This window comes from Bombyx mori, chromosome 18 (assembly GCF_030269925.1).
Source record: "Bombyx mori chromosome 18, ASM3026992v2".
In the NCBI taxonomy this organism is placed as follows: Eukaryota; Metazoa; Arthropoda; class Insecta; order Lepidoptera; family Bombycidae; genus Bombyx; species Bombyx mori.
The window spans coordinates 12,639,234-12,663,110 of record NC_085124.1 but is presented as its reverse complement, the minus strand read 5'-3'; the positions used below and the strand labels follow the sequence as shown (position 1 = coordinate 12,663,110).

The 23,877-nt window shown below is 42.5% G+C and overlaps 1 protein-coding gene across 6 annotated transcripts; it reads right to left on the bottom strand.

Moving 5' to 3' along the window:
- Positions 1-693: 693 nt before the first annotated feature.
- Positions 694-19,318, bottom strand: LOC101740102 (titin). Of its 6 annotated transcripts, XR_002430848.3 has the most exons (7): positions 18,891-19,196; positions 18,619-18,749; positions 15,371-18,128; positions 14,160-14,412; positions 5,416-5,515; positions 4,142-4,275; positions 694-3,797 (listed from the first exon to the last, which is right to left on the bottom strand). XR_002430848.3 is itself a non-coding variant. In XM_012692242.4 (6 exons), exons 2-6 carry the CDS (start codon positions 18,712-18,714, stop codon positions 4,246-4,248), a joined length of 3,237 nt encoding a protein of 1,078 aa, XP_012547696.2. In that variant the 5' UTR covers positions 18,715-18,749; positions 19,216-19,318; the 3' UTR covers positions 694-4,245. The 6 variants fall into 6 exon arrangements, 5 of the variants coding, with proteins under 5 accessions (XP_012547696.2, XP_037873289.1, XP_062529734.1 ...); XM_012692242.4 differs by lacking the exon at positions 18,891-19,196 and adding an exon at positions 19,216-19,318 and having other exon boundaries at positions 694-4,275; XM_038017361.2 differs by lacking the exon at positions 18,891-19,196 and adding an exon at positions 19,216-19,318 and having other exon boundaries at positions 694-4,275; positions 18,631-18,749.
- Positions 19,319-23,877: the final 4,559 nt, after the last annotated feature.

Genomic DNA, 23,877 nt, shown 5'->3' with positions numbered 1-23,877 from the left:
CGATGACGTGTTTTGGGCGACGTCGACTGCTTTCCATTCTTTCTGCAGGATCGGGAATGCGACACGTGCTACTTCGTCGCGTTTAAACTGACAATTTATTCAGTAACTGAATTTAGAACAGTGTAATCAGGAACTTCTAAATTTGCTTCTGAATTCAGTCGACTAAATTTAACCAAGTGTAATAAGCCTTTTAAATGAATCCATATTTGACTATTCAGAAAATTGCCTTGATTACTTTAGGATGGTTACTTTTTAGGATTTTAAATTAATCCGCATAATTAATTTTCTGTGGAATTACGAAGGACGTCTATATCAACCAGTGGGGTTTTAAAAATACCAGCCAAAGAAATTTCTCTTGAAATTTCAAAACATCGATAATAAGAATAAATATACCTATATATTTTGTAGGTAACTATGTAATTAGCCTAATAATGTATAGGTAATTAAATTATGAATAAGTGCGCTGCGAGCCCCTGTGCTCGTGAAAAAAGTTTTTTTACTTGATCTAATTTGGAAATAGTGTATGATGTACATAAAGTTTAATATTACCAGTTTGAGGTTTAGAAATATTACACATACTTTTGATATTACTTGCCCATTTTTAATAAAATTGCTTTAATATTTTCTTAGTAGACTAACTTTAATTTTAAGTGTAATTTCTCATCGCTACCAATAAATGAAATAAAACACACGTTATGAAAGCAAAATTCATATTTTTTTTCTCACATATCAGACTTTTGTCTAAATCGATAGAATTTTTAAACGTTTAGGTACATTTTCTTACAGGATATTATTGCGTTACGTAAATTATTTCTATGAAACTATTCGCTAAGTAAACATGCGAAGTAACAATAGTATAGAGCAAAAGCAGTAATAATTAGTTTAGTATTAAAATGAGGAAAATAGATATGAAACCATGGTAAAGTCGAACGATTAAGAGCTATGAAGTACCATGTATCCACGTTGAGAAGTCTTAAGACTGAAAAAATATGCTCTAAATTAGAATCTTTTTTTTTTATTGCTTAAATGGGTGGACGAGCTCACAGCCCGCCTGGTATTAACCGGCTACTGGAGCCCTTAGAAATCTACAACGTAAATGCGCACACCCATTTCAAGCAAAGGTCTCAGTATAGTTACAACGGCTGCCCCACCCTTCAAACCGAAGCGCATTACTGTTTCACGGCAGATTAAGCGAGGTGGTGGTACCTACGCGTGCGGACTCACAAGAAGTCCTACCACCAGTGCAAATTATAATTTTGCGGGCTTAATTTATTAGCGATTGTAGTTAACAAAACTCACAGGTCACCTTATTTTAAGATGGGGGTTGTAACTTGTAATGATACCTGTAACTCATGTGCTAATCTTAGACATTATTTTGAAAATTAAATCAGATTAATGAAGTTCACTCGGATAATATGAACCGAAAAGTAAATATGTTTTAAAATGGATTTTATATCACGTTTATGATATGATTTTCGAACAATTTACATCAGTTATCATGGTACCTTACCATGGCTTCAGAATATAAGAAAAATCTCGAGGTACACAAGAATAAGAATAAATAAATGCATAACTTTGCGCTGTTCTTATTACATTCATACACGCCATGTCTCTATGTAAATAGATAAAATACTAATAAAATTTTGCTAAATGGCAGCATTTGAAATTTTGAGCCTTGAGAATAAAACCCCATCACAATTTATTATTTAACCTAATTCTATTTAAATATTTGATTTGTTATGTGCTTGTAACAATATGTAGTATTTTGAACATTTTAACGTCTTCGATAAAATTCAGAAGTTTAGAAATTACTCCACTTGGCAAAGGGACGAGGTTTCTATCTTAAATAGCCTATGTAGGAAATACTCTTTTATATAGACAATAGTTATCGTTGACGATATATATAAACTATTGGAACTTGATTCACAACTTTATCCTAAATAATTGATTTACAGGATTACAATTTAAAACATTCATTTAAATTGGGATCTATTTCCAACGCAACAATTTACATTTTTCAAATATAAAATTTTCCACGTAGTTTTAACATTCACTTTCCCGCTAAAACTTTTGATGTTGTCATTTGGATTTTAATTAGAGTTCCGAGAAAAATCACTAGTAGAATTAATATTCTCAGGCAAGCTGCGCAATAATGAGTAATAGCATTCCGATTTAATATTGAATACAGAAATTTTATCGAAATCGCCATGTTGCCGAAGTTGCCAGTTATTAATGTCACTAAAAATCATTGATAAAAAATTGTATTTTACCGAATCTTTTTCATTGCATTCAATATAGATTATTTATTGGTATGCTTCAGGGGACTTAGACAACGCTACATTTTACTAATTTTAATGCGTGTACAGAAAATTGGTGGGATTGACCATAAGACAACGAAAAATTACTTCGAGGGTTGAATGAGTATTTGGTTCAAGCGACATTTCTCTACGCTACATTTATCTTTGTAATTAACGGTGCGTTTTATTTGGTATTACCATCGGTTCGCTGGTGTTAACCGAACTTCAATTATGTTTACTCCATTCAAATAGATGGAGTAGTTTTTTTGTGATGGCAATTTTTCCAAATTTTAAACTTCAAATGGCTTTCCTGTAAAGTTGCAAAAATGTCGCTTAAAGCCAAATACGCTTTCACCCCCGGATTTGGTATACCTTACGTCATCCAATACAGCTGTGTACATTGTAAAAGTTTTACCACTATCCGAATGTATGTGTAGGCTCTTGGTGACGTGCAGGGTTTAGTTTTGTTTAACACGGATGGCGCCAGTGTGCTTAGTTCGAGTTTTTAACTTTCTCGATAACGTAAAAGTTAACTCAAATTTGTATGGAGTTGGAACGTTTGCCTACGTTTGCCGCTAGGTTAAAAAACTCGCACTAAGCGCAGTGAGCGCTACTTACGTTTTTATTTGTGGTTTACGGGTTCGCCATTTCGGAATTTAATAAAAACAATTTAGATTCAGCAAATAGTTATTGTTTTCAATTACGGCTCCGGGAGCGGGCCTTTTCACCATGCACGTCAAAGGATTTTGTGATATATATAGCGTATACGATTTTTTGTTGTGAAATTTGCGTAAATTTTATAATATCGTCAGATGCAGTATTCAACATATTGTACAGGTATTGAACGATCGAAACTATGAACGTCTATGGAAGTGGTCATTTCTAACAATAATCAATACGCTTTCAATTCTTTAACGTGACTGACTACCTAAACATCACAAAAATATTGGCTAATTTGAAACTAGGTACAAGTAAAGGTACGCGTCCATTGGCCCGCGCTGGATGCACCGCGCGCACGTGACGCAACAGATTTTATTTTGGTTTGTATTTTTAGATTTAGATTTTAGAATTTATTTTGCTCATAAATGCCGGCATTGCGTGCGGGCGGCACGGATAGTGGACGCAGCATTGTGTGATATCATCAGCTTTGTATGATTAATGTTTTTAAATAAAACTTTGTAAAATTAAATCCGTTGAGTGCGGTGCGGGCCAATGGACGCCTGCCTTATGGTACATAAACAATTACGTATTTCCGACACACTAAAACATTAGAAGAAAAAAAAACTGAGAAATATAAAGTACTTAAATACAATTTAAATAGGCAGAAAAAAAATGTTATTTCGTTTTTGACTTTTTTTTTCTTTTTCAGTTCATTAAAAACATCGATTTAAGATGAAAAATACCAATGTACTTTTAAGTTTTATAGAGTCTATTTAAGTAGGTAGTAGTTTAGCTGTTCCGGGCAATATCAATGTCTGAGCGATAGTTCCTTGCATGAGACTAAAAAGAAACAATATTTAGGTGAAATATTAAAAAAATAAATATCACAATATAGATAAGGAACACTGCAAGGCAGTTTTTTGACTGTGTACCTACCTATAACATTTTTTTTTACTTTACAAAACTGAATACAATAAAATTACGTTCATTCATAAAACGCACCTAACTCGGATACATTAAACATTAGAAAATGCAAAAATCCAACGCTGGCTAATAGGAGAGAGTTAGTTATAAACGATGCTATAAATAGGTATATCTAATGAACCGGGTAAATTTACATCTCAAAAATGATAACATCTCTTACGAGTCAATAGAGAGTATAATTTATAAAACATTCAATATACTTTTTGGTGCATAGGAATGCGCTGTGTTTTCATGAGCGTTCGACATCCGATCAGTGGCCGAGCATGTTGGCCGACATGTGTGAATGCGCGCCACGTTTGCGTCGTCATTGCCGTATAGATCCCGATGGAGTCTCCTGTTGATTACAGATAAATTAACCTCAAGAAATTTTGTTAGTATAATAATTAGGTATATTGACTAAAGAACTACATTTGGATTGAATTGGACTGGTCAATGTATCGAGCAAGAACTCTGAGAAAGATCTTGCCTTATTAACGTTTCCACGAAATTACACATATTTACAAAACATTCTACCTTAACTGAGATACAAATTATGACGCTTATAATAGATTTAAGGGAATTGACATTATATAAAACCAACAAATTTTTGCAGTGATTTTTGAGACACATCCCGATCTGCTAGGATACAGAAGTTTTTGTCTATCGATTCAGCTTGCAATCAACTTTGAGAACATGTATAAGTAAATATTTTACAAATTTGTAATAAGTAAATAAGTATGATATATTTTTTTCTAATATTCCCGAAATTTATCTGCAATACCAACTTTTTTCGCATTTATTCACATTTTATTATTATTATTTCATTTATATCAGATAAAATTTCACATGGAATATTTGTTGTTATTAATTTATTTATTAATTTTTCCATGTTTAGTTTTTTTTTAGTTTAATTTTAAAGTTTTAGTTAACAATTTCGGAATAATCAATTTCTGAAGTCGTCGTGGCCTAACGGATAAGACGTCCGGTGCATTTGTGTTGAGCGATGCACCGGTGTTCGAATCTCAGGCGGGTACCAATTTTTCTAATGAAATACGTACCCAACAAATGTTCACGATTGACTTCCACGGTGAAGGAATAACATCGTGTAATAAAAATGAAACCCGCAAAATTATAATTTGCGTAATTACTGGTGGTAGGACCTCTTGTGAGTCCGGGCGGGTGGGTACCACCGCCCTGCCTATTTCTGCCGTGAAGCAGTAATGCGTTTCGGTTTGAAGGGCGGGGCAGCCGTTGTAACTATACTGAGACCTTAGAACTTATATCTCAAGGTGGGTGGCGCATTTACGTTGTGGATGTCTATGGGCTCCAGTAACCACTTAACACCAGGTGGGCTGTGAGCTCGTCCACCCATCGAAGCAATAAAAAAAAAAATGTAAAATTAATGTCATAAAAGTTACATATTAAAAAATATGTCAAAATCGCCAAAAACCGAGGAAAACTGTTTATTTTGAAATAATTTAAGTAAGAAACTTACTCTATTTAAGTTTTGCTCACGATGCAAGTCGAGAACAACGTCGAACGGCGCCATCTGGAGACTCAGCCCCACCTGCGCCTCGTGGTCTACCGGGGAGGTACTGAAACATTTATATGTAACCAAGGGCGGATCCAGCTTTGGCGCCAGGAGGGGGTCACATAGTCGTGGTCAAGTCAAGAACTTATAATTTAATTTTGATAACAATAGATACAAGTAAAAATCATTATGTTCAATTAGTGGTCCACCTAAGTCCTGGAACCAGCTCGGGGGGGAGGGTGGGGGAATCATGACCTCCATGACCCTCCCACAATGACACAATGTTCCTTAAAACTATAGGACAAGACAGCATGATAACGAAAACCAATCTATTTTTTAATGTAAGTAACAATAAATCACAAGTACAAAGGAAATCACATTAAACAATTACACTACCTAATCTATTCCGATAGAGGCACCCGTCACGCGCGGACGTGCTCATCGACCACTCGATCGCCCGGCCTTTGTTCGCCCGGCTTTTGTTAGCCCGGCCATTGTTCGCGCGGCCTGTGTTCGTGGTACATCTGCCGACTAAGTGCTCTTCCTGGAAGTTTTTATTTGTATTGTTTCCTTTTGTTATTTCTGTGTTCGTGGTACATCTGCCGACAAACTGTCTTCCTGGAAGTGTTTAATTGTTTTGTTTCTTTTTGTTATTTCCGTTTTGTTGTGATTTTTCTTTGTCCTGCAGTAATCGTGCCGCATCGCCACCTGTGTTCAATAGAACCGCTCAGGTCCGAGAAGTTGGGGCCTCGCCGCAAGGCGAGTGTTTTCTAAGACCCAGGGTAGCCCCACCTGGGCACGTAGACATCATGGACGCTGTATTTGCGGAATTTCTCCGGCTTCGCTACCCAAAGCTCACTTCCGAGTTTCAGGCCTTCAAGGCCGATCACACTGCGAGCCCTCTCGTGGACTCCACCGAGCTCGCTGCTCCTGCGTCGCCTGTACCTGCGTGCAAAGCTTCTGCATCGAGCACCGCAGCCTCCGTCGTGCCTGCCGTTCCCGCGTCGCCTATACTGGCGAGTAAAACTGCTGCGTCGTCCGCCGTGGTCACCGTTCCAGCAGCGCGATCATCCGCGGCCTCCGTCGCGCCGTCCAAAACACCTACTCGTAGGTCACCTGCGCCCGCCTCCTCGTCCTCCGACTCTGACTCGGAGATGGAGGTCGACCTCGCTCCCGCCTCATCGACGGATGGATTCACCCTGGTGCAAAAGGGTAAGAAGCGTGCCGCGGAGTCTCGAGCTCCCGCGGCCGCTAAAATTAGCAAAGCCGCGAACGCGTCGCGCCCCCGCCCTCAGACTCCCGTTGCGCCTCCAGCCCGTGCCACTCCGTCGCCGCGTCCGGTGGCACAAAATAAAGCCCAGACCCCTCCCCCGGTAATCCTTCAAGAGAAGGCAGCTTGGGAACGAGTTTCCCTGGCCCTTAAGGCCAAAAATATCAATTTTACGAATGCCCGTAACCTCGCGAACGGCATTCAAATTAAGGTTCGAACATCCGACGACCATAGGGCCCTCTCTTCTTACCTCCGTAAGGAGCGTATAAGTTTCCACACATATACGCTCCAGGAGGAGCGCGAACTCCGTGCCGTTATACGTGGCATCCCTAAAGAGTTGGATGCCGAGCTCGTCAAGGCCGACCTTCTCGAACAAGGCCTACCGGTTAACTCCGTACACCGCATGCACACAGGCCGCGGAAGGGAGCCATATAATATGGTTCTCGTCGCCCTCCAGCCTACCCCCGAGGGTAAGCAAATATTCAACATCCGAACGGTCTGTAGCCTTTCCGGAATCGCAGTCGAAACCCCACACAAGAAAGGCACACCTAGCCAGTGCCATAACTGCCAATTATACGGGCATTCTTCCCGTAACTGTCACGCGCGCCCCCGATGCGTCAAGTGCTTAGGCGATCACGCCACGGCCCTATGCACTCGCGATCAAAAAACCGCGACAGAACCGCCTAGCTGCGTCCTGTGTCGAACACAGGGTCACCCCGCAAATTACCGCGGATGCCCCCGAGCCCCGAAAATAAATCGCCGCGTCGCCCGCCAAAACCGCCTCCGAGCTTCCGGCCCAGACATCAAAGCCTCGGCACCCTCTGTGTCGCAGGCTAAGCCAGCGTTCGTTCCGGCGCCGGTGCCCAGTGTCTCGGCCTGGGCGAAACCGCTGCCGTACATGAACACGGCTACAACTCCCTCCTCCGCGATTCGTCCCGCCCCCGCGACTCGTCCCTCTCCCGCGACTTGCCCTCCGACCGCGTCCGACAATCTCGCTTTAGCGATCGACTTCTTTCAGTCGATCAACTTTGAGCGCGTTAACGCTTTGGGCGACGCCATTCGCTCTGCCTCCACTGCACAACACTTTATCGCCGTTGTGCAAGAATACGCCGACGTATACGCGTCATTAAATACGTACGTCCTCCCCTCACTCCGCCGGTAATCAATGGCGTATATAAGTAGAATAAAGCCCCTATCCGTGACGATAGGATTTTTTAACGCTTACGGTCTCGCAAATCAGCGTGATCAGGTTTCTGACTTTTTGCGTGACCATCAAATTGATATATTTTTAGTGCAGGAGACCCTACTTAAGCCCGCGCGCCGTGACCCTAAAATCGCGAACTATAACATGGTCAGGAACGACAGGCTCTCTGCTCGTGGTGGTGGTACCGTCATTTACTATAGAAGAGCCCTGCATTGCGTCCCGCTCGATCCTCCCGCGCTCGCTAATATCGAAGCATCAGTGTGCCGAATCTCACTGACGGGACACGCGCCGATCGTTATCGCGTCCGTTTATCTTCCACCGGATAAGATCGTTCTAAGCAGTGATATCGAGGCGCTGCTCGGCATGGGGAGCTCTGTCATTCTGGCGGGCGACCTAAATTGTAAACACATTAGGTGGAACTCACACACCACAACCCCGAATGGCAGGCGGCTTGACGCGTTAGTCGATAATCTCGCCTTCGATATCGTCGCTCCGCTAATCCCGACTCACTACCCGCTAAATATCGCGCATCGCCCGGATATACTCGACATAGCGTTATTAAAAAACGTAACTCTGCGCTTACACTCGATCGAAGTAGTTTCAGAGTTAGATTCAGACCACCGTCCCGTCGTTATGAAGCTCGGTCGCGCTCCCGATTCCGTTCCCGTCACGAGGACTGTGGTGGATTGGCACACGCTGGGCATCAGCCTGGCTGAATCTGATCCACCATCGCTACCGTTTAGCCCGGACTCTACCCCGTCTCCTCAGGATACCGCTGAAGCCATAGACATCTTAACGTCACACATCACCTCGACATTAGATAGGTCATCGAAACAAGTTGTAGCGGAGGACTTCCTTCACCGCTTCAAATTGTCCGACGATATTAGGGAACTCCTTAGAGCTAAGAACGCCTCGATACGCGCCTACGACAGGTATCCTACCGCGGAAAATCGTATTCGAATGCGTGCCCTACAACGCGACGTAAAGTCTCGCATCGCCGAAGTCCGAGATGCCAGATGGTCTGATTTCTTAGAAGGACTCGCGCCCTCCCAAAGGTCTTACTACCGCTTAGCTCGTACTCTCAAATCGGATACGGTAATAACTATGCCCCCCCTCGTAGGCCCCTCAGGCCGACTCACGGCGTTCGATGATGACGAAAAAGCAGAGCTGCTGGCCGATACATTGCAAACCCAGTGCACGCCCAGCACTCAATCCGTGGACCCTGTGCATGTAGAATTAGTAGACAGTGAGGTAGAACGCAGAGCTTCCTTGCCACCCTCTGATGTGTTACCACCCGTCACCCCGATGGAAGTTAAAGACTTGATCAAAGACCTACGTCCTCGCAAGGCTCCCGGTTCCGACGGTATATCCAACCGCGTTATTAAACTTCTACCCGTCCAACTCATCGTGATGTTGGCATCTATTTTCAATGCCGCTATGGCGAACTGTATCTTTCCCGCGGTGTGGAAAGAAGCGGACGTTATCGGCATACATAAACCCGGTAAACCAAAAAATCATCCGACGAGCTACCGCCCGATTAGCCTCCTCATGTCTCTAGGCAAACTGTATGAGCGTCTGCTCTACAAACGCCTCAGAGACTTCGTCTCATCCAAGGGCATTCTGATCGATGAACAATTCGGATTCCGTACAAATCACTCATGCGTTCAACAGGTGCACCGCCTCACGGAGCACATTCTTGTGGGGCTTAATCGACCAAAACCGTTATACACGGGAGCTCTCTTCTTCGACGTCGCAAAAGCGTTCGACAAAGTCTGGCACAATGGTTTGATTTTCAAACTATTCAACATGGGCGTGCCGGATAGTCTCGTGCTCATCATACGGGACTTCTTGTCGAACCGCTCTTTTCGATATCGAGTCGAGGGAACCCGCTCCTCCCCACGACCTCTCACAGCTGGAGTCCCGCAAGGCTCTGTCCTCTCACCCCTCCTATTTAGCTTATTCGTTAACGATATTCCCCGGTCGCCGCCGACCCATTTAGCTTTATTCGCCGACGACACGACTGTTTACTATTCCAGTAGAAACAAGTCCCTAATCGCGAAGAAGCTTCAGAGCGCAGCCCTAGCCCTAGGACAGTGGTTCCGAAAATGGCGCATAGACATCAACCCAGCGAAAAGTACTGCGGTGCTCTTTCAGAGGGGAAGCTCCACACGGATTTCCTCCCGTATTAGGAGGAGGAATCTCACACCCCCGATTACTCTCTTTAGTCAATCCATACCCTGGGCCAGGAAGGTCAAGTACCTGGGCGTTACCCTGGATGCATCGATGACATTCCGCCCGCATATAAAATCAGTCCGTGACCGTGCCGCGTTTATTCTCGGTAGACTCTACCCCATGATTTGTAAGCGGAGTAAAATGTCCCTTCGGAACAAGGTGACACTTTACAAAACTTGCATAAGGCCCGTCATGACTTACGCGAGTGTGGTGTTCGCTCACGCGGCCCGCACGCACATAGACACCCTTCAATCTCTACAATCCCGCTTTTGCAGGTTAGCCGTCGGAGCTCCGTGGTTCGTGAGGAACGTTGACCTACACGACGACCTGGGCCTCGAATCTATACAGAAATACATGAAGTCAGCGTCGGAACGGTACTTCGATAAGGCTATGCGTCATGATAATCGCCTTATCGTAGCCGCCGCTGACTACTCCCCGAATCCTGATCATGCAGGAGCCAGTCACCGTCGACGCCCTAGACACGTCCTTACGGATCCATCAGATCCAATAACCTTCGCACTAGACGCCTTCAGCTCTAGGAGCAGGCTTAGGGACCTCGGTAACCGTACTCGTCGAACTCGACAAAGAGTTCGCCGTGCAACCTAACCCATGAATCAGCTCGCTGAGTTTCTCGCCGGATCTTCTCAGCGGGTCGCGATTCCGATCCGGTAGTAGATTCATTCGCGAAGCAGCTGCTCTTGAGCTGTTAGGTCTCCTTCGGAGGCGCTCGGGTAGCTGTTAGCAAATCCCACCCCTCCTGGCTGAGCCTTTGCTCGCCCACCTGTCCTGGTGAAACTGGAAAGGCCTCCGGGCCACCAGTAATCCTTCAATCATAAAAAAAAAAAAAAAAAAAAACTACCTAATCTACTATAACCATGGAGGATGCCCTTGAACTTTTTTATAAACATCGCTAATTTATATGTAAAAACTAGCTGACCCGGCAAACGTTGTTTTGCCATCTATAAGATTTCTAGAGAATTTCTAGTGTAGAAAAAAAAACTTATTGTAAGCGTGTAAGGTTGCGGTAAATGAGTGAAAGAGGCATGTAGCGCTGTGAATGATGAGGGAATATAAAAATAACAAAACTTCATTCAACCACATAACGCCTCATTACACCAAAAAGTAATTGCCTTAGAAATAAAAAATAAATGTTAGGGGTGGACAACCCTTATTATCACTTAGGGGTATGAAAAATAGATAGTAGCCGATTCTCAGATCACTGAACATGCGTATAAAATTTCATAAAAAGCGGTCATACCGTTTCAGAGGAGTATGGTAACTAACATTGTGACACGAGAATTTTATATTATCAAATTCAGTTGACGACTTTGCCAGTTCGGTAAGGGTGCGAGATGTTCGGGTAATTTGATTATAATAGGATATGTTATTATTGTAACTCAATAATGCATAGATATTGCCGATGTTAAGTGGTTGCGGGAATCCCCAGAAATAGAACACAGCATAAGTGGCAACACCTCCTCGGAGACGCGAGTGCAAAGTTACGATCTCATTTCTTATATACCCGTTCCCTGGCTGTCCCACGCTTCAAAATGGAACACAGGATTGTTGTGCGACAGAAAAACTCAGGCCAGTGTTATCTACTCATTAGTTATCGGTGGTAGATCGTATTTGCATCACGCATTTTTTACTTTTTACTGGTGGTAGGACCTCTTGTGAGTCCGCATGGGTAGGTACCACCACCCTGCCTATTTCAGCCGTGAAGCAGTAATGCGTTTCGGTTTGAAGGGCGGGGCAGCCGTTGTAACTATACTTGGGACCTTAGAACTGATATCTCAGATGGGTGGCGCATTTACGTTGTAGATGTCTATGGACTCCAGTAACCATTTAACACCAGGTGGGCTGTGAGCTCGTCCACCCGTCTAAGCAATAGAAAAAAAGAATCGCATTACGCATTTTTATAACTGGCGCGGATTTAATTAAATATCTTTAATAATTCAGACGGTACTCAAAAATAGCATGCGATTGTGAGCAATTTGCGAATAGCGCTTTCTCAGCAGCTACTTAGGCCAAATCGTGAGAAGTGGAGACGAATGCTTGAAGAGGTTCTTTAAGAAGCTTGAGTCGTTGGAAATTCAAAAGGCAAAAGCTCAAGTGGCCGAGATCAGATCAGCGCAAAGGCGAAAAAACATCTTAAAAATTCCATGCCTCAAAGATTTACCGCAATCATTACCATGACGGACACGGAAGAAGAAAGATTCAAATCTACACAATATTGGTACTTCATGCTGAAGGCCGAGTATTTACTTGGAAAAATGTACAAGCTAGCGGCATATGACAGATCAATAGTCTAATGGTCTCTGAATGAGCCTACAGAATCGTATGTCACGAGTTCAAATCCTCTCGGGGACTTTAATGAGTTTGTGTTTTTTAACCTACAGACACAACCCGCTGTGTTTCTGGCTAGATCTTTTCAGTGGGTCGCGTTTCCGGTCCGGCGGTAGATTCTGCGAAGCACTGCACTTGCTAGGGCTAGTGTTAGTAACGTCTCAAGTTAGAGCCCCGTGAGCTCACCTATTCGCTCGGTGACGCTAGCATAACCCTCTAAGATTACCAGCTTAGGTAGCAAAAAAAAAAGCGTTTTTTTTTTTTTTATTGCTTAGTTGGGTGGACGAGCTCGCAGCCCACCTGGTGTTAAGTGGTTACTGGAGCCCATAGACATCTATAATGTAAATGCGCCACCCACCTTGAGATACAAGTTCTAAGGTCTCAGTATAGTTACAACAGCTACCCCACCCTTCAAACCGAAACGCATTACTGCTTCACGGCAGAAATAGGCGGGGTGGTGGTACCTACCCGTACCTACCCATCCGTGGTAAGAGGTCCTACCACCAGTGATTACGCAAATTATAATTATGCGGGTTTGATTTTTATTACACGATGTTATTCCTTCACCGTGGAAGTCAACCGTGAACATTTGTTAAGTACGTATTTCATCAGAAAAATTGGTACCCGCCTGCGGGATTCGAACACCGGTGCATCGCTACATACGAATGCACCGGACGTCTTATCCTTTAGGCCACGACGACGGTATTTGAACACTAACATAGTCGCATCGATTGATACGAGCTTAACTAGCGCCTTATCTTTAAGGCCACGTTTTAAGTGTCCTGTGTGCTCAGTGCGAGCTTCTTAACGTTCTCGATAGCGTAAAAGTTAAGCTAATTTTGTATGCAGTTGGAACAGCGCCCGTAGCGGCAAACGTACGCAAAGGATCCCATTCCATACAAATCGCACCTTTAGAATTGGAGTGGCTTAACAAAAATTTATAAGAAAATGAGTTTTATACTTTGAACGATTAATAAACATGTCTTCTATCAGTTTATAAAATTAAACAGTCTCTTTTAGTCTAGAGAAAGACAAAGTACTCTTAAAGTTAAAGTATTAAAATCGAAACACTAAAAAAATTCAATTATTTAATTAGATTTTTAGCGTTTACCACAAAGCGAGAATTTTAGATTTAGTCACTAGTCAATTCTAAAGATGCGAAATATAAGTTAACTTTTACGCTATCGAGAATGTTAAAAAAACACGTGAGGCACTCGGAGACTGCCGCTGTAAAGCTATTGCATAGCATTTTTTTCAACTTATGCAATTATAAATCGTCAATAATAATTTAATATTAAAATAAGAATAAAATAAGACCACGCTATATTTATCAACATTAACAAAAGCAAAACGTGAATTGTCCCCTTCACACTCATAACTTAGACCGCGCGAGGGAGAGATGGGCAGACTTTTCATGATGTTCATGCGGCAGTGCGACGTCACGCCGCGCACTTATTCACAAACAATACACAAGCGCAACGTGTGAATGTGTTTAACGCGAGCTACATAGTAGGCGTAGTGGGGGTGTCAGGTTATTTTCGTTACGGAATTTCTTGATTCAGTCGCCGCGCTCAAGGCCCGCGATAGAAGCTATGCAATAGCTTAAAAACTCGCACTAAACACACTGAATATATACAATTGTTGATTTCTGCTCACCTAATTTCAGTTGTCTGCTGTTGGTCATGCAACAAAGGTAGTTGGTCATCGGCGCGCGCGTGTCCGTGGCACTCACAGCGGCAGTGCTCGGGCTCCACGTAGCTGAAGACGAGACCGCCCGTGGAGCCCGGCGTCTCCTCCGAAGGCGTCGTGGCCACCGCCCCGGCGGGCAGGGTCTGTATACGCTTCGGCTGCTTCCGTCGCTCGGGAACGTCCTCGAAGTCAATCCATTCTTTTGGACGTAAATCTGTTCCTATTCCATATTTATAATCGTTTATAATCGATGTGTTAGTATTGCTCCGATAGAGTAAGCATCTCGAAGCGTTCGTGACTTAACGTTTTTTTTATTATTGCTTAGATTGGTGGACGAGCTCACAGCCCACCTGGTGTTAAGTGGTTACAGGAGCTCAGAGATATCAACCCTACCTTTTAAACCGAAACGCATTACTGCTTCACGGCAGAAATAGGTAGATTGCTGGTACCTACCCGTACCCAACTTACCTTGATATGCCTTTCCGCTAGCAAGGACGATGTTTTTAATATGCGTAAGTAACGGAATCTTTGAACGTCACATCGCCACGGGATAGCTTCCAATTGACTTGAGAATTTGCACAGGCGACAAGGACTGATGATAATACAATCTTTATAAACTTCGCTCTAATAAGTATCCTGACTACGGTTAAGCAAAATGTGAAATTAATTGTTAGTTCGGTTTGCTATTAAAGCACGTTTTTGTTTTTGTTTTTGAACTACTATTATTTTGAAGATGGCTCACGTAATACGAACACGCTAAACCTTCTTATTGATGTTTTCATTTTTAGTTTTCCGTTTATGTTCAGATAGTTGATTATCGTTATTTCCCTTACTAATAATATGTCAGATTAAAATTAACTAGACGATGACGATGAGCTTTGCTCGGTTTTTTTTTGATAACGCCATCTTGTTGTGTCTTTAAAACAGTTAGTTGCCCTCAATTAAGAAAAATAGCATTATTATTCGGTAATAGATGTCGGGAAGAGTTGATTATTGAAGACAGGAATGAAACAACATTTTCTGAAAATAAATCGTAGCTAGATCGATTTATCGCCCCCGAAATCCCCTGTGTACTAAATTTTATGAAAATCGTTGGAGCCGTTTCCGAGATTCAGATTATATAGATATATATTAATATACAAGAATTGCTCGTATAAAGGTATACGATAATTACTCACCATCTCCTCCACTACGAGTTCTCGGTCGTGAAATTCTCGCGGTTGGGGCGGCTGAAACTGTTCTAGAACGACGCGGGAGTCTAATTCGTAGCTTGTCGGCCGGCGGTGGGTCGCGGGCCGGAACCGGCGGAGGAGGCGGCATCCGCGGGCGCGGGGTCGGTGGGGGCGCCGCCCGCGGTCGCTCTACTGCCGACACGTGCACTCCAGCGCGTTCCCGCACCGGTATCATGGGTAACGCGACCGGCCGCTCCATCGGTAGCGTCGTCGGTACGTAAGGCAGTTCCTCTTCAAATGACTCTTGCACTACAAGTCCGCGCCGCTCCACCTCACTACCGCCTTGTGGAGGAGCTGTTTCAGAGCTCGGCTCTGACTCTGAAGAATCGCGGGGTGCGTCAACTGCGTCATGTGGGGTCGTCACACTAGACCCGCTCGGCTTAGGTATCTCGTCACAATTTCCGTTTTCCGTCACAGGTGCAACGTCTTTCACGGTCGGCAGTCGAGTATCTTCAACGTCGTGGAAGCTCGGAAATGAGCCGGATATTTCACTTGTTACGCTCGGCGTCTTTGTTATGCTGAATTGCGTACTAAAAACTTGTTCTCGGCTACCGACATGAGTTGTGAATACGATTCGCTCTTTCCTTTTTCGGTGGCCCTCATCTATCACGTGTTTCGGATCAACCGGTGTGCTGATTTGCACTTTTTCAATGCTTTGCTCTTTTGTTAAGCTTGCTTCGGATCTGTCGGCTGCGTCTCTGTCCTCTGTGAATGATATTCCGTTCGATGTAGATACAGGAGTATCGTGTTGAGCAACGGCATCCTGAGTAAGTTCAATAGAAATGGGAGTTGAATAATCAATTTCGTAACTTTTCTCGGTGGGCGAATGTAGGGGTATTATGATACTTCCGTCGGGTAGAACTTGTCTATGAATTGGTTTGGACGGAGTTCGCGCTGGCCCCGGAACAGAGTCTGGTAAGGTACGAGCGACGGGTGCTGAAGCAGGTCTCACAGGCTCTCTGTGTACCGTTGCCTCTATTGCTTTCGGTTCAACATCCGAATTACAGCGAGCGGCACTTGAACTCGGCCTTTCGTCCGGCGGTGTTCGCAATGGAATGTGAATAATTCCGTCTCTTGTGTCTTCGTAATATTTAAGACGTTCGACAGGACGCGTGCGCTCCATTTGTAAAGAAGTAGCAAGGGGCCGCTGTTGATGTACGATCGGCGATCCCTCTCGAGAGCTAGGAGATGGAGATGCAGCGCTTCGTCTTGGGGTCCGAAATAGGGAGAGCACTGATCCACGAATCTTGCTCGCAGAGGTCGGTGTTGCTGAACGATCGCGACTTTTACTGCGTGATCGGCCGTCTGTTAAGCTTCGTTTACGTCTCAAAGCATCCGACGGAGAGTCAGGTGATGCTATTGTCTCTCGAGATTTAAAAAGTGAACAAAAAGATGATTTCCGTGATACGGGTGGTCCCACTGGTGAAGGCGTGCGGCTTTCGCGATGTGAACGACGCTGATGGGGTGCCGGGCTTGGCGGAGCCCGGCCGACCAACTCGGTCGGCCGAATAGCTCGTGAAGAACCAGCATCGACTTCTAAAATCGCCGGTTTGTAATCACCTGAAGATTTATCCGGTTCGTAACTTAGTGTCAGTTCCGTTCCAGGTTCTTCTTCATATTCATCGTCTGGTTTTAATTTTATTCTAATGATATTCTTTGATCTATTTTTACTTTTGTAAACCTCGGGTTCGGAGGGCTCGCGCCGCAGTCTGGGTCTAGCGCGCCGCTCTTCAGCTCTAGCTCTATTATTCGTTTCCTTCCGACGTTTTTCTTCCTCTGTCGGTAGAGGTGAGGTAACTGAAGCAGGTTCAGTGGATTCTATAGGTGGCTTTTCTTCGGGTACAATCACTTTAGGTGTCGTGGTGTGTGTAGCTGTGACTGTGGAAACAGACACGGTGATTGCCACTGGGGTGGAAGCTAATGAAACTGTTGCCGATGATGGTGAAGACCGAATCACTGTCTTTTCCACTGTAGCTTCGGTGCGGATTTCTCTATGGTCTCGGGCATCTACTGGTGTCGGAGGAGGAACCGTCATTTTGGCGATTTCAAGGAGATGCTCTTCGACTACAGCTGCACAAATTTCTGGATCGTTTTCAATTGGGCGAGGCCCGCAGAATGATGTTTCTAACAACATTCTGTGAGGTGAAGGTGAACGTGAAACTCCAGACACTACCGATAAGCGCGACGTGCGACTCAAGCCGGATAGGGCTGAGTGTGCTGAGCATTGAGAGCCGATGCTAGATAATCGACTGGTGCGTCCAGAAACGGCCAAGAGCGCAGCTTCCGAGCTCTGGCTGTCTTTGCGGGAATGTCGGCGCTCAACGGCAGGAGGTGGTGCACGGGGCTCTCCAGGAGCACCCTCTAGAAAAGCAAGCTCCTCAGTTGAAGACCGAAGATCTAGAGCGCCGTCTTCGCGAAAACCTAATTCAAGTTTGGCTCTTCCGTCTTCACTCCCGCCGTTTCCCGCGAACAAAGCTAATTCAGGTGAACTATCTCGCGAATCGTGGTGGCTCGAGCTAGAAGCACGAGATATATCGATACGCGGTGTGGCCGGCGTAATCAGCCCCCCTGCTGCTGGCGTGGAATGCGAACGGGCACGCTGTTCTGGAGGTGCGAGAGATTCGCCACCAGTGACTCGTGGGGAGCCTGCGGGGTCCTCTCTGATCTCGGGCAGGCGAAATGATTGCTTTGTTTCTGGACTTGACTGTAAGCGAAACGAAAATATCGATAGAAAATAAATAAGTATTCTCGTCTACGTTCTAAACACAACAAAGAGACGTAAGCAATCTATCTATCTATATATATAAAAATGAATTGCTGTTCGTTAGTCTCGCTAAAACTCGAGAGCGGCTGGACCGATTTGGCTAATTTTGGTCTTGAATTATTTGTGGAGGTCCAGAGAAGGTTCAAAAGGTTAGATAAATATGAAAATTCTCGGAATGAAATAAAAATAACAATTTTGTTTTTCCTTTGATGTGTCCCCCGTCGGACGGATTCCTTTTGTTTGTTTTAAGTATATTTTATACAAAAGTTTAGGTCTTTTATTTATCGATTCAGGCACTACGAAGTCTACCGGGTCAGCTAGTTTAAAATAAATTCGAGTACTCATAGCAAATATAATGTTAAATACTGATTAGTATAATTCATGAAACGAAAATAAATAAAGCTAGAAAGAGACAGTGAAAGATACATACTGGCGGTCTCACCTCGTCAGAGACGTCGTGGTCGAAGGAGGCGATGGGCGCTGGACCGCGGCGCGGCTGGCGCACCGGGGCGCCGCTCGCCGCCATGGGCCGCCCCTACTGCCGCATTCTGCCTCGCGCCTCTGCAACCACCACGAGTAAACCTCCACCTCACGGCCTATTCACTAGCCACATCAATCTCTAGAAATCTCCTACTCTGATACTCAATAAACCGGCCTTATGTTATGTAATTCTACACAAAACTCAAGATTAACAGCACTTACGTTGGCGATGTCACGAAGCGGTACTATCGTCCAATCTCGGGACTGAATAATAACGATGAGCCACTAACATTTATCGGGCCACAATACGGACAAGAACATCTTAGATTACATTTCGATTTAGCGATCCACGTAGCTTGAGACGAAACTTTCGGCGCCCTTATAAACACACCATTTTGACACGACGCATCGCAATCACCGAATCGAATTTCGATACACTTTTATAAAGTAACCATTATGTTATTCCGTTGCAAACGCAATTTTCTACAGTATTCGCGTGGCTTAACTGTTAAAGCTTATGCTTGGCTGACTTTGGCCAGGAACGTACCTGGTCTTCAAGGGTTCATCGCGCGTGATGTCAGATACCATCGATAACCTACGGGGCGCATGCGCTATCGGCGCGCAAGCGTGCAGGCCGCGCCCTAATTCTCACAGCTCGGGTACAAGGCAATCGAATGGTCAACTAGACCTTACAATAATCTCTATTCCAATTATCATTGGTATTTTTTAAATGATGATTTACGACCATGAACAAAAAGTGATTATTATTTCTAATTAAGCGAAACGGGCAGAGTTATGTTCCAAGATGTGTCAAAAGGGACTTCGTAATTGGAATAGAATATAAGTTTGTTTTTTTGTATAATAGTCGCGCTGTTTGCTTGAAACATAATAAGATTTGTTTAATTAATTACGCTGATTCTGTATTGACTAAATCACGCCATAAAATTTGTACAAATAACTCAAATGTCAAAGTTAAATTATAATATTAATACGTATATATGGCTCCCATAACGTCAAGATCATCTCTCGACGAGCGCATGGTCGTTTTGTAGTTAGTAATTGAGTGGTCCCGGAAGTCCAAAGACTATGATGCCCACTTTCAATGGCATTTAACTAACGGATTTTCTATCTATCTATCTAGTATTTCCCGTAAATCGCTAATAAACTATACCCTACGTATAAAATGCGAAAGAACTTAAGCAAACTTTTATCTAAACTGACGAATAATAATATTAAGTAAAAATTACTGTGAATTAAAATTGGGTAATAAGGTTTTTAAGAAATAAACAGAACTGAACTTTTAACTGGAATAAATAATAATTTAAAAAAACTAACAAAATACGCTTTTAATAAATTTTAATAAACTTGAATTAAAAATAGTGTAAGAAAAAAGGATTCTATTGTAAAAAAGCGTGGACCTAAGGACGCGGGATTGCATCATTCGCTGGGATCATATGTGGATGAGGGTCGTGTGTGCAATAACCATACTCGCATAAATTATAATATTTGATTTTTGTTTTATCATTATTATTATTATTATTTGTTTTTGTGTTTTTATTATTATTGCTTTTGTTTTAGTCCGAGATTGTAGTTATTATTTTTATTTAATTCTAGTATAAATAAAATTTTAATGAGTGTAATATGGATGCAAAATCTGAAGTAAATGTAATAAAAAAATCAAAAAAATAGCACATGCAAGTTTTGTAGTGCCAAGTAATTTTGAGGGGACAGTTTTCTACGCTTCGAGGTCACGATTGAGGACTGAGTTTGTGTGAGAACTAAAGGTCGTGTGGTTCTGGTTATCTCACTCCGGCTTATTGTTGTAGCTCTTTAAGCTCTATTTGTTCATAGCCCACTCTACTACCTAAGCCTAGAAACTAAGCTTAATAACTCTTAAGAGTATTTATTGTGCAACCAAAAAGGCCACTTTCACATCTAGGGAAGAAAGACTAACTTTTTTGGAGGAAATCGAAAAAGAAAAGGAAGAATGACAGACGACAGTGACCAAATTAGGGGAGAAGAAAAAACCTCTGGAAAAACCTCTAACCTCCAAATATGTCGTCTAGTTCATTATTTTTCCCTTTCTACACAACTAAAAATTCTATTTCATATTTTTATATCGTCGGTATTGTTCCATCTCAGAATTATTGCGGGATCGTCCAAGATACTTATAAACTTACTCATAAGCTATTTTTAAGAAAACCGATAGCTGCTTCTTGATTCGACCCTCGGTATACTTATAACAAGCGTCGTATAACATGCATCAGGTGTCGAGCCCGTGTGCTCTCATTTATCGTCATACATCCATACTTTGTATAACTTTATTTTCATATTATATTTTTGTAAGAGTGTTCGTTTATTTATCCTTCTTTCATCGTAACGAAGCAACGTATTGACATTATTCTTTTAAAACTGAAAGTAGACCTAAGTCTGTGGCACGCTACTGACATGGGCTACCGTTTATCCCGAAAAAACATTTAATTCCCACGGGAAACTACACTGACACTTACCATTGACCACATTTTGTAGTCGTCGTGGCCTAACGGATAAGACGTCCGGTGCATTCGTGTTGAGCGATGCACCCACGGAATAGTTAAATAAGGTTGGAAAGGCCTTTGCTCTAATTTTGTATTAGAACCAGTGTCGCCGTTTCATCCCCACTATTTTAATTTCTACACATACACATACTGTGATTACAAGTATTTCGCACACAACAAAAACACCCACACATAAATCTCAGGACAGATATTCGTTCGCAAACTAGCACAAAACACCCGTAGGCATACACACTCACACACGCAAAAAGGCAATAAAATGTTCATACACGCTAGTGCTTGATAAAATCGATATTCTTTGTCGACAAATTATCTGATGAATGAATGGAGAAAATGAACATGAAATAAATATTGAAAAAGAAAACTATTTTACTTTTATTAATTACAAATAGTCACTGTCCCTGGAATAAAACGTATTTGTTAAGCAGTTGGTGCTTGCTATTAATTGCGAATGAATTTTTCAAAACTAAGTGTATTCTGATTTTTTTATGGTAAAATCATTTTCAGTAAAATGTTTAGAGCAAATAGTACTCGTCTTTGTCTCCAGTTTCCTCTACCTGTCACGTCAATCCATTGTTCGCTGGCGTTAGGTTCTTTAGGAAACCTAAAATTTTTAATTAACTGCATAAGTCAAATAGCATTTTACTTAGATTTTAATACGTCTAAAACAATATAGTAAATACCCGTAAATGAGAGGTCTACATGTCCCTTTATATTATACCTTCACATTAATTCAATGATAATAATTCAATAATAATAATACATATTTATTTTACTCAAAATACGTCTCACTAAGAATATACTAGGTATCATTAATTAAATATAAAATAATGCAAAAATTATCCATGTCAAATATAAATATAGTCGAGAATTATGTCGATGATCTTATTTCACCACATGGTCACCTCACTATCGACAACTGCACCACGGCCAATCAGGGCAAACGCCGAAATTTCAAAGATTGAAGTGTAGAGAACGCAATGCATGTAGTACATTGGAAGGTGACTTGGTCATTGCGTTCATTGGGCGAGTACAGATCGCGCAATGTATGCTATTTATAACTTGCTGCAATAATATTGTTAATGTTTGGAATTTCATAATGCTCAGTATATTTTTATGTTTTAGACAAATAATATTGTAATTAAATGGTAATTTCGACTTACCGATCGAAAGATATAGCTCCTCGCTCTATACTTGAGGTCTGTTTTTTTGTTTTACAAGTTATAATTGCACAACACGGCCCTATAAAGCGGAGATCTGTTCACCAAGTAGTCCGAAGCGCACTAAACGCGGTGAATGAAAGAATCGGTCGAGTTATGTTTGTACAAACATAACTTTGGCACGCTTGCCCCGCCTACATTACCATTCCAACCTTATTTATCTATTCCGTGGATGCACCGGTGTTCGAATCCCGCAGGCGGGTACAAATTTTTCTAATGAAATACGTACTCATCAAATTGTTCACGATTGACTTCCACGGTGAAGGAATAACATCGTGTAATAAAAATGAAACCCGCAAAATTATAATTTGCGTAATTACTGGTGGTAGGACCTCTTGTGAGTCCGCGCGGGTGGGTACCACCACCCTGCCTATTTCTGCCGTGAAGCAGTAATGCGTTTCGGTTTGAAGGGTGGGGCAGCCGTTGTAACTATACTTGAGACCTTAGAACTTGTATCTCAAGGTGGGTGGCGCATTTACGTTGTGGATGTCTATGGGCTCCAGTAACCACTTAACACCAGGTGGGCTGTGAGCTCGTCCACCCATCTAAGCAATAAAAAAAAAACACGGATAGCCGCGGTAATATCTACATACTTTAATGCGTATATTAATGCAATCTGGAGTTATGTAGTGTGTAAGTATAATTTAAATGCTAAAAATGTATTATTATTGTTAATACCTTGGATGTGGCAAGTAAAATCTGATGCGGTGGCGGGTCGAAATGTGTCCCCAACGAAATGTCCACCAGTGCGTGGCAGGTCATTTTCGACCCACCAGCATAAGGGTGGATTAAAATGTTAAAACATTGCGAAAATATTCTGTATAAAATTTATCTATATAATAATACGTGAAGCAAAAACTTTCTACCCCTTTTTACGAAAATTGCGCGTATGAAATTTTTCACACTTATAGAGAATATAGAGGAGTGCAGAGTGCTATTTTTTAATTATGTATAAAAAATACATTAAATAAATGAAAAAAACACATTACACCCACTCACTACCATGTATTAGATGCATATTATATATACTCTTTTGTTTATTATAAAGTCTGTAGTCAAATTGAGAATAAATTAATATTGTTTATCTTGAATATTATTTGTCGATAGCGTAGCCTTGGTGAAATCTGTGATTATAGTCTTGACAAGAGACCCATAATAATGTTCAAACTTATAATTTTAATTATGGTCCAATTTCGACCGCTGGAGGACCACTAGTAGTATTTTTTTTTATTGATTAGATGGGTGAACGATCTCACAGCCCACCTGGTGTTAAGTGGTTATTGGAGCACATAGACATCTACAACGTAAATGCGCCACCCACCTTAAGATATAAGTTCTAAGATCTCAGTATAGTTACAACGGCCGCCCTACCCTTCAAACCGAAACGCATTGCTGCTTCACGGTAGAAATCAGAAATAGGTAGGGCGGTGGTAC

Bases quoted from the DNA above. Each gene is read 5' to 3' on its own strand.
- LOC101740102 (XM_012692242.4), bottom strand. From the start codon at position 18,714: ATGGCGGCGAGCGGCGCCCCGGTGCGCCAGCCGCGCCGCGGTCCAGCG. The intron at 18,129-18,618 runs GTATGTATCTTT...TTTCGCTTACAG, and splicing joins CTGACGAGGTGAGACCGCCA to TCAAGTCCAGAAACAAAGCA. The intron at 4,276-5,415 runs GTAAGTTTCTTA...TGTAATCAACAG, and splicing joins GTGAGCAAAACTTAAATAGA to GAGACTCCATCGGGATCTAT.